Source organism: Hippocampus guttulatus, chromosome 17 (genome assembly GCF_054856545.1).
Source record: "Hippocampus guttulatus isolate MCC_2025c chromosome 17, RoL_Hgut_1.0, whole genome shotgun sequence".
Classification (NCBI taxonomy): domain Eukaryota; kingdom Metazoa; phylum Chordata; class Actinopteri; order Syngnathiformes; family Syngnathidae; genus Hippocampus; species Hippocampus guttulatus.
The window spans coordinates 11,733,180-11,744,455 of record NC_141277.1 but is presented as its reverse complement, the minus strand read 5'-3'; the positions used below and the strand labels follow the sequence as shown (position 1 = coordinate 11,744,455).

The window sequence follows — 11,276 nt, the reverse complement described above, 5'->3', positions numbered from 1 at the left end:
CACACCCCGTTTTTGCAGGCCGGCCGGGCCTGCCCAGCACAATGCGAAGGTTGAGTGCGTGCGCACAAACACGCATGCGCAGGCTTTTTCTTTTTCGACTGACACCCCACCTTTTGGGGAGTTTAGTGTGATCGTATTGCATGCTCGAGACACTCTTGCAGTAGGCAGGCACGAGGAAAATTCATACTTTATTTAGTGGTGTGTGTGATAAATATTTCTAGAATTCTACTTCCGGGATGTGACAAAGCGTTTATGTTGAACTATGCTGCCCACCAGTGGTCACAGGACAAAGAATAAATAAATAATCCAAGCACGGGATAAATCACGGCACACCACAAAACAAAAAGACAAAAGTGTATATGGTGATCTCATCGCAAATTACACTCAAATGTACTTAAAATCTTGAATCTTGAAATATTTATTGAACGCAAAGCAACTACGTTGGATGAATAGTGAAATGTGGACACGCGAGTTTTTTTTTTGTTGTTTTTTTACATTCTGTTATTTAATGGAGCTTTTTCCTGCCGGCCACTGAACGCTGCAAGCATAGCTAGATGAAGACAATCATATTATTTGCAGTAAATAATATATACAACTGAATTTTTGCAGCACACCTGATGATACATACCTCACGACACACTCATGTGCCAATGGCACAGTAGTTGCGAATCACAACTCTAAATTTGCGGCCCGGTAGTCCAGTGGTTAGCACGTCGGCTTCACGGTGCAGAGGTACCGGGTTCAATTCCAGCTCCGGCCTCCCTGTGTGGAGTTTGCATGTTCTCCCCGGGCCTGCGTGGGTTTTCTCCGGGTGCTCCGGTTTCCTCCCACATTCCAAAAACATGCATGGCAGGCTGATTGGACGCTCTAAATTGTCCCTAGGTGTGAGTGTGGGCGTGAATGGTTGTTCGTCTCTGTGTGCCCTGCGATTGGCTGGCAACTGATTCAGGGTGTCCCCGCCTACTGCCCGAAGACGGCTGGGATAGGCTCCAGCACCCCCCGCGACCCTAGTGAGGATCAAGCGGTTCGGAAAATGGATGGATGGAACTCTAAATTTCAAATTCAAGATAATGACGTTCCTTTCAAGTTGCTTTTTGGAAGACAAAAGTAGTCAACTAATTATCGCATGAAGATACACAGTAAAGCCATCCTAGGTTTGCTCCTGTCATAACACCGGTCAGCAGCAAAGTTTAATCAAAGATCGCTTTATTTCAAAGAATTAAAAAAATGTCTGTACTTCTTTTTCGCTCACACAAGGTTTTTGAGCTGTTTCTTTTTTGTGCTGGTTGATCATCTCGCATACATTGAAGGAGAAAACTCGCTTTTTAGTTGGGGTTTAAAATACTTACGTTGTGACACCGTTCCTCGAACTTGTGTGACACTTCTGTCTCCCGAAGTGAATATTTTGAATGTGAATCTTTTTAATCATGCAAAGAAAATAGAAGGAGGAGCAAAAGGTGGCAAACAGCTCTTTAATTTGGTATTTCTGCTTGTGCTCAAATCTGGTCTTTGAATGCCCCAATCTGGGTATTCAAGTGAATGGTGTTCAAATATCGTCACCTTCCTAAATGATGGCCCGAGTCCTTCAGGGTTTTTTTTTCTCCAGAAAATGCAACAATACGAAGGATCTAGTCCAACGGGTGTCAAACTCAAGGCCAGATCTGGCCCGCCACATCATTTTATGTGGCCGGCGAACGCAAATAAAAGATGTCAACTTCCACGATGCTTCATAAAATCTCTACCAAAATTTTTCATATGCCATAAATAAGAGAGACATTGTCAACATTTTTTGTGACCAAACCCCTCACTGCAATAACTTAAACAATATCTGAATAAACTGTTATACTTGACTTCTTTCTATGGTTCCAGTCATAAGTCAAGATGGCGCCCGAGTAGGCAGCTGTCAGCAAGTGCTCTCAAGAGCCTTGCTTTTTTTTTTTTTTGTGTGTTTGTTTTGTCACTTTGTGTTTGTTGTTACGTCCTGTGGACCTGATGTGGACTTTTTTCAGCATTTTTTGGCCACGACATTCATCAAGGAGGAGACTCTGTGCTTGGTGGTTGCGCCTTCTCGGCAGCATGGGTATACCAGCACTGTTTTTGACTGGGAGGAATGTCGGCGCCATTTGACTGTCGTTGCTGGACAGTCCCGGGGCGCTTGTGTCTTGCGCCTGTTATGGGCAGCATTTTTCACAGCCCCGCTTTGTTCAGCGGAGAGATCGGTGCTGTTGAACGGTCTGCGGCTGGATGGATGTAGGGCTTGAGGAGCCGACGATGAGAAGAAAGGAGCGTTAGCGCGGAGCGCCGATGCGGATTTGGAACTGGGAGTCGCGGCTTGGAGTTTGAAGCGGATTACGTGGGACAGGAGAAGTGAACTCATCTCTTTTCGTCAGTGGACGCTACAGCTTCGTGTTTGCTTTCAAAACTTAGCTTGTAGCAGACGTGTGCACATTTTCAGCATGAAGTCTCTGATCCACTGGTGAAAGGACACTTTGATCCTCTCCTCTTTCATCTATAACTGCTTCAGACAACAAAATGTATTCAGAAAAGTGAAGATTGCACGACTGTCTGTGTCCTATGTGTTGTGTTATCTTTGTTATTTTGACTTCAAAATGGTGCCGCGAGAGTGGCTGCCTTTCCAGCAGCTCCTCTATTTTGTTGTTCTACTTCTTCCTTTCATAACTTTGCTGCTGTGAATTGGGAATTTCTCCATTGCGAGACTAATAAAGGTTTTTTTATCTTATCTTATAACAGCCCTCCAAGGGAAACGGTAACTAAATGTGGCCCGCCAGAAAAATGAGTTTGACACGCCTAATCTAGTCGATTTCAGCAGAGGTGGCCAGGCAGCATCTTGAGGTGTTTGGGGGGGGGTTAAAATATGACTAATACCATTATGTTCAGAGGGTGACGATATTAGCCACAGTGAGATCATTTTGACCGAAGTGCCATCATGCTTCTGGTTTCATTCAGTGTTTTTCTCCACAATTATGCGCGCTCATCAGAGCATCTGCCTTACAGCGTGCGCGCGCATTGTAAAGAAGCATTTGTGTGGAGGTGCGGAAGAAGAGAAGGAGGCTGTGGCGGGCGGGCGGGCGACAAGTGACTTGTGGGATATACCAACTCGAAAAACACACTCAGGAGCGGGAAGTCAAGACGACGATCATTGAAAACGCCTCGTCGAACGCCCCGACGATCAGGTTCGATCTGCCGGACAGCGGAGATCCATCACAGGAGAAAGTTCAGTGACCCACCACGAAGCAACGCGTGGGAGTGGGAGTGGAAGGAAGGAAGGATCCCGTTTGACCGAGGCGAGCCCCCAGCCGGTCTCGTCATGGCAGGTAATTTATTTCGGCGGTTCTACATGTAAACATCACGAATATGCCGACGCTCTGGCAACTCCGCCCGGGATGCACAAGCGCCCTCGATCGCTGCACGTTTCTGCGTACGCCCTAGTAGCAGTTTGGCTAACAGTAGCAGGCTAACACAACTTAGCCAGTGCTAATGCTAACGTTAGCTTGTCAGGAAACTCCGGTGTCATCACGCGTTTGGCCTGAGTGTTATCGATAAGTTCTCTGCGCTACAGCGAGGGCATCATTTTAGACATACACGCCACTGCCAAAGGAATTACTAAAGCGACATTTGACACCCGAAAATAAAGAAATGATGTAACATACAAATGCTACAACTGTCGTGGCTAGGGACCCTGCAAGCTAACATTAGCTCAAACTTTGACATTGACCACATGCTATTGCCGCAGAGCTAGCCCTTAAATGCTCTGGAGCTTTTGCACTTGATTCAAGATTAAGGATGTACGTGGTCGTGCAAAAATGTTCCCCTGTCGTAGAATATTTTTGCAACCGGATATTTTACTATTGTGCTTTTCATTCATCAGCTGTTAACGTCACGACTTCCGTTGCAATTTGTAATCTCCTCCTTAATGAGGTGTTTAATAGGACAGTTTTGACCGAATTTCGCAGGACTATTTGGTGGTTTGGCATAAGAAGGTCACCAAAGGGATACTGTCAGCAATGCATCGTTCCCCCCCCCCCCCCCCCCCTTTTGGGTGGGGAAGTGAGACGGATCCACGGGCATATGCGTTGCGACGATCTGCTCATCAGATTTTCTGATTTTCTTTGGCGTCATAGCAAGCAAATTACTAGTTAATCTTTACTGTTGGACTGATGTCTCCACCCCCGGATCCATTTCTGTTGATAAATCTTTTTGGAGTCACGACTCGCCTTTGATGATGTGAATATGGCAACGGTGATGACTCATAAGTGATTGACTGGTTATTCCCATCCCTGTCCATAACATTTTTTTTGTAAAATATTTTGATTGTAACGTCTTTCAATCATTGTTCCTTTGCATAAAATCAATGTATTTTTGGTTCCTGAAAACATTGGAGAGATTTTGGACCAAAATGGTTGTTCCGGTGAAGTAACCCCATCTTGGTTACAGAAACAACTTGAAACAGGTAAAAGTAGACACTCAACCAAAGGAAACCAGATAATTCTTTTGATTGATGGTTTTCTTTCTTTAATTTTCAGATTTTTGTTTCAGCGAACAATTTTGTCCATGTACTTTGTAACAGACTGCCTGTCTGTTTCGCCACCTTCAGTTCAGTGTTTATTTTAACTTGCAGGAGCTGGAGGTGACATGCAGTGGTGCTTCTCTCAGGTGAAGGGAGCCATTGATGACGACGTAGCCGAAGGTATGCGCAAAGGCAAAATTGTAGATGGTTTCATTTGTTCAGTTTCTATCGGTTACCAAGAGCTCACAACAGTGTAGCGATAGGACAGTATAATAGCCCTTAAATGCAACTCATTTGTATGTCATCAGCTAGTTGTTGAAGTCGATAACAAGACAGAGCTACTAATACATTCAGTAATCCTAGTGTGGAAGAAGCCCATGGTAAAATTCCAAGAATAGAAAGTTGTGTTTTGGAGTAGCACACTTACTCGAACAATTTATTTGGTGGAGGAAAAACATATTTGCCATTTTGACACCAATTAAAAACAAATAATAATTAATATGCCCAAGACCGGATCAGTAGGAAGTTAATAGCCCATCAACTGTTTTGTTAAAAAAAAAAAAAAAACCTGGACCCCATTTACTCAAATAAAGAAAATGCTGCAAATATTACAATAAAAAAATACATTTGTACATATCAAGTCCGCATCTTTATAAATGACCGCCCTCCAATAAATGTTTGGTACTTTGTTGTTTAGAAAATAAAACCCACTATATATGACAGATCTTTTTTCTATTATTAGTATTATTAGTTTGTGGTATTTATCCAGAAAAATAACAACAAACTAGTCACTCCTTAATTACCTGTATATTAATGTAGGTTAGTCATTGTGTACATGGACTTCGACGCCAATGTGGTGCCCCATCCTCAGGCAATCAGTCCACTTCGACCTCCTTGTAAACATTCACGAATCCTTTGTGTGCTGGCATTCTGCTTCAGTGGGCAGCAATGGGTTAAGTCACAATATATGTGAAAAGTGCCTTCCCTTTTATCCCGTCTGCTCTACATCTTCTCTCTCTCTGGCCTACCTTCAATGTATTGCATTAGGATGCCACAACATGTATTTTTTTTTCCTTTTCATTTTTGGGTATAGACAGTGGGAGTCTCGCACTACATACTCATTGACAGGTTAAAATTAACTGCTTGAAATTTGGTGAGTGAAAAGGCAAGCTAATTATTACTGTTGGACAGACGAAAATGTTTTTGTTCACCAAAAGTTTGTTCATTGTCATTTTTTTATATATTCAGCTGACATCATCTCCACGGTTGAGTTTAACCACACCGGTGAGCTACTGGCCACGGGTGACAAAGGTGGACGTGTGGTCATTTTCCAACAGGAAATTGAGGTATGACCCAAGGAAATGTTAACACTGACATCAAACAGAAATATTGCTTTTTTTTTTGCAATAATGTTATATTTTACTTTGTTATTACAACAGCAACAATTCCTATCACCATTCTCGCACTGTCCTTGTCTTATCTGAGTGTCTTCTTCTGATGTTCCCGCAGAATAAGAGCATGCCTCAGTTTCGGAGCGAGTACAACGTTTACAGCACTTTCCAGAGTCACGAGCCTGAGTTTGACTACTTGAAGAGTTTGGAGATTGAAGAAAAGATCAACAAGATTCGTTGGCTTCCTCAGAAGAATGCTGCTCAGTTCCTGCTGTCAACCAATGGTAAATTAGTCATGTGGAATTCTGCGAGATACATTTTGGAACGCAATGCTTGCGGAAGATAATTTAGGCACGTCCTGACTGGAAAAAAACATTTTAGTGGTCGCAGTTCAGTTCATGTCGTTTGCCATCGGGAATGTTAACAATATTTTTTTCTTTGGCAGATAAAACCATTAAATTGTGGAAAATCAGTGAACGAGACAGGAGACCTGAGGGCTATAATCTTAAAGAGGAAGACGGACGCTACAAGGATCCCAACACTATCACCTCATTACGGGTAAGTCCGTGAATCATACACACCCCGAAAGCACGAGGATGACATCATGCAACAACACAGGGAGTTCAGATGCTGATCGAACAGAAGAATCTAACCTGCGCATGTACATTAACTGGTCACTCGGTACACTTGCCGAATCGGATGAGAATGAAAGAGCTCAGAGTTTGTGGTCTTCAAGCTGTTAGCAAAAATTCAAATGTTGCCTCATTTCACTCCTCCCTCCCTTCTTCCATCTCTTTAACACTTCAAATTTGACCACTTAAGTCTTATCTGTATATCTATATAAACATCCATCCATCCATTTTCCGAACCGCTTGATCCTCACTCAGGTCGCGGGGGGTGCTGGAGCCTATCCCAGCCGTCTTCGGGCAGTAGGCGGGGGACACCCTGAATCAGTTGCCAGCCAATCGCAGGGCACACAGAGACGAACAACCATCCACGCCCACACTCACACCTCGGGACAATTTAGAGCGTCCAATCAGCCTGCCATGCATGTTTTTGGAATGTGGGAGGAAACCGGAGCACCCGGAGAAAACCCACGCAGGCCCGGGGAGAACATGCAAACGCCACACAGGGAGGCCGGAGATGGAATTGAACCCGGTACCTCTGCACTGTGAAGCCGACGTGCTAACCACTGGACTACCGGGCCGCTCTCAATATAAACAACAATGTATAATAATTTAAAACAGCATAGTTTTGTTTAGCACTCAATGTGGGTATTTAAAGTGTATTTGTTAATGTGACATCAAAACGGGGCGGGGGGGCATTATGCACTTCAAGCAAGGATTTTTCCTCTTTAAAAATGTAAGTCTGGCCTTTGTTGGGTATGGATGGGAAAAGATTCCCATCCCTGACCTTCCATTTCCGTCCATTTGTGTTGTTTGACCAAAGTCAGTCCCTAGAGGGCAGAATTGCTCTGGTTTATAGAAAAAAAAAGTTGAGCCAGATGTTGTGACTCTTTTAAGAGGCTTAAGTTTTCTATGCCCTCAGGTGCCAGTTTTGATACCCATGGACCTCATGGTGGAAGCCAGCCCACGCAGGGTGTTCGCCAACGCTCACACCTACCACATCAACTCCATCTCGGTCAACAGTGACAATGAAACGTACTTGTCGGCAGATGACCTGCGCATTAACCTTTGGCACCTCGAGATCACTGACCGCAGCTTCAGTATCTTTTTCTGTCATCGTTTGACACTACTGCAGATTCCGCAGACGTGTAATAACTGGCTGTGTTTACAAAAGTGATAAATGTGAATGGACTTTCTTCCCCCCCCCCCCCCCCCCCCAGCGAACGAGGAGCTCATTCAGCACTTTTCGGCATATTCTGTTTGGTTTCAAGCTGTGTCATACCTCTTGTATGATATGGTTTGATGAACTGACTTTGATGCAGGAGGATATTTCAAGAAAATCCTTTCGTTTTGGGTGTTCTTTGACGGACAAAAAAGTGTTTGACGTGCCAGAACGTTCACCGACTGATGGGGAAAAAAAGGGCAGCGGCTTTTCAGTCTTATGTAGCGCGTCCTGATTTTCTGTTATACCTACTACCGTTTATGGCCTTGCCCTCTTTCTTCAAAAGCGCCGACACGTTACAGCATGATGCATTTTGTCTGGGCTAGTTGTAGAAAGCACGCGCATTCCCCTTAACCTTGCATCCTCCAGATATTGTTGACATCAAACCAGCCAACATGGAGGAGCTAACAGAGGTGATCACAGCAGCCGAGTTCCATCCTGATCAGTGTAACACCTTCGTCTACAGCAGCAGCAAAGGAACCATCCGCCTGTGTGACATGAGGATCTCTGCACTCTGTGACAAGCACTCCAAACGTGAGTAACGCCACTCACTCTTAGTTGCCATATGTCCCACCAAAAAAGAAAAGAAAAAGAAAATACCTTTTCACCACGTAGGTCAGATCTAAGACAAATTATGAGCAAAACAGAGTGGGTGGCTCGTTATTTTTTCTGTCCTATTCACACGACTCAAATAACGATAATTCATATCTGCATGTTTTCGAGAAGATGTGAAAGTGTTTTTTTTTTTGCACTTCCAGTTTTTGAAGAGCCAGAAGATCCCAGTAATCGCTCGTTCTTCTCCGAGATTATATCATCAATCTCGGATGTGAAATTTAGCCACAACGGACGCTACATGATGACCAGGGACTATTTGTCCGTCAAGATATGGGACTTGAACATGGAGAACCGGCCAGTGGAGACCTATCAGGTATATATTTAAATATATATTTTGCCTGATTGCTTGGAATGAAATTAAAATTCTATCGGCACATGCATTAGGATGGTTAGCTCAACTTGTCCCTTCATTTATGGTGCACATGTCTGACATGTCCGTAATCCCATCTGATCTGGAAAGTCATATCAAGGGCAATTTCGGATTTTCGCAGAAGCTTGCTGATGTCTGAAGTCGTCTTGATTCAAGGGCATCAGAATAGGGTTGTTTATATTCGTACCAGACCTAGAAATCTACGTAATCTGGAATGGAGAAGCTCTTCCGAGCCTCTAATCTGCTCTGATTTTTCCTTTCAGGTTCACGAGCACCTGAGGAGCAAACTGTGCTCGCTCTATGAAAACGACTGCATCTTTGACAAGTTTGAATGTTGCTGGAATGGCAATGACAGGTGATTAAAAAAAATCTGCTTTGGTTGATTTGAGTCAATTTCATGATTTTATTAATTTGTGATCATCAGTATTGATTAATTGCCTGCATACCTACAGCACTTTTTTTTTCCTGCCAAATTTTTGCCAGAAAAGTTTATTCCGTCCTGAATATAAAATTCTCGCCGTTTCCCTACATTCTTCTGCTAGCGTGGTGATGACCGGCTCATACAACAATTTCTTCCGGATGTTCGACCGGGGCCAGAGGCGCGACGTCACTTTGGAGGCGTCCCGTGAAAACATCAAGCCCATGCAAGTCTTGAAACCCCGCAAGGTGTGCGTAGGGGGCAAGCGCAAGAAGGATGAGATCAGCGTGGACAGTTTGGACTTTAACAAGAAGATCCTGCACACAGCCTGGCATCCGCAGGACAACATCATCGCAGTAGCGACGACCAACAACCTCTACATATTCCAGGATAAAGTCAATTAACGTGCACAAGCTCTGGTGTGTGTGAGATGTCGTGATGCACCATCTGCCGCCTCGCGGCCTCAGCCAGGGTGGGTCAAAGTAACGCTGACAACCAGCATCCCCTGTTTGTCGCTGCTGGGTGACCGGCCTTTGTTCCAGATGGAAACAGAGGAAGCCTCGCTCTTGCCCATCATCAACCTGTCTGTGACAGTGACACCTGCCTTGTTGTTTCAGTGATGTGCCATTTTATTTTGTTGGGGGGGGGGGGGGGGGGGTTGTTTTGTTTTTTTGCATTGTTTTCTGTTGTTGTTTTTTTGTTTGTTTGTTTTTGTTTTGCCCAACCACCTACCTCTTCTGAGGTAATGTGGGTACAACGGATTAAGATCCAAAATTTTTGAGTACAAATTTATTTTTATAACCTGCTCCCATGACTCTGTGAATTTTTTTTTTATTATTATTAGTATTTCCCTTATTGTCCCGTGCCATAGTAGTGTTTAATTTTCTTAGCGAAAAATGAAAGTCTGTTTTATTTTTTTGGGGGGTTGTTATTAATGTGTGTGCATACACCATTTTTATGAACCTAACTGTAATGCTTTCATAGTATTGTTTGAGTCTCCTTCCATATCTTAATTACACATACACACAAGAATGCTCAAAAGATTGTGGACAAAGGCAACGTTCCGGTCTTATCGGGTTGAGTTACTGTCTTGGTCACTGCTTTGGAGGGCCAATATGTTCCAAAATAATAACAATCAAATTTGGTTTTTCCTGTGTTGAACAATAGCAGCCTGAGAGTGGATTTAAACATAACAATGGTTGTCTATTTATATTTAAAAAATCATCTATCTCTGCAATTATTCCGTCCTCTGTTCTAATAATTTTAAATATGACATTTTAGAATTTTTACTTTGAGATAATCTCAAGTGGTGTCTTCCCTCATGGTGCGTTGCTTTATAAGGGAATTGTTTGCTATGACACTGGACGTGCTCAGAGTAAATTACGTGAATGTGTTTGTATTTTAAAACAGGATTTTTATTTGAGGCATTTCATTACATCCTGTTAATTCAGATACACGCATTACTGCCACTTTAAATGTGTTGGTGCAATGAGCTGCAAGAGAACTGATGGGTGTTGTCCCCACACCGTACAAACGTGGACCAGTCAGACTATTTGATGCCTCTGTCTATGTGCGACAACAATTTAAATATATGACAGTGAGCGGAATAAAGGAACTACTTTTTGCATTCTTTTGATTGCTTGTATGAGGCACCTGATGGGTAGGGGTTTAAGGGTGAGATGGTGCCGTTGTTAGATTCGAACGCAGGGGTGGAATGATAAAAAAATATGCTCATAAACTGATATTTACATAAACGCACTAAATGTAATTGAACAATTATTTCACGAGCTCTATGAAAACTATTAGTGAACGCTAAATATACGACACTTGATGTAAATGTACCAGATGTAACGTTGTCTGTTTCCTCTTTTATGGGAGCCGCTTCAGAAAATAAACTTATCGCTGGAATCATCTATGTTGAAACCAGGTTTATGCAGCCCCTGTTTGTGTACGTGATCATACGCACGTTTATTATGGGCGCCGTTTTGCACCAAACCACAAAAAATAATAATAAATCCTTCTTAAAGATTTTTAGTAACTAAGGCTCGTGGCCTGCAGTTAGTTTAATTTCGGTATGTATTTTTAAAAGGTTATATAATTACACCG

The 11,276-nt window shown here is 43.2% G+C and overlaps 1 protein-coding gene across 1 annotated transcript; it reads left to right on the top strand.

Annotated features, from left to right (window-relative positions):
* Positions 1 to 3,059: 3,059 nt before the first annotated feature.
* On the top strand, positions 3,060 to 11,085 carry LOC147192120 (serine/threonine-protein phosphatase 2A 55 kDa regulatory subunit B alpha isoform). The gene is made up of 10 exons (XM_086134722.1): positions 3,060 to 3,335; positions 4,640 to 4,708; positions 5,777 to 5,874; positions 6,038 to 6,203; positions 6,365 to 6,477; positions 7,468 to 7,645; positions 8,137 to 8,301; positions 8,526 to 8,695; positions 9,016 to 9,107; positions 9,295 to 11,085. The coding sequence occupies exons 1-10, from the start codon at positions 3,329 to 3,331 to the stop codon at positions 9,572 to 9,574; spliced, it is 1,338 nt and encodes a 445-aa protein (XP_085990848.1). The 5' UTR covers positions 3,060 to 3,328; the 3' UTR covers positions 9,575 to 11,085.
* Positions 11,086 to 11,276: the final 191 nt, after the last annotated feature.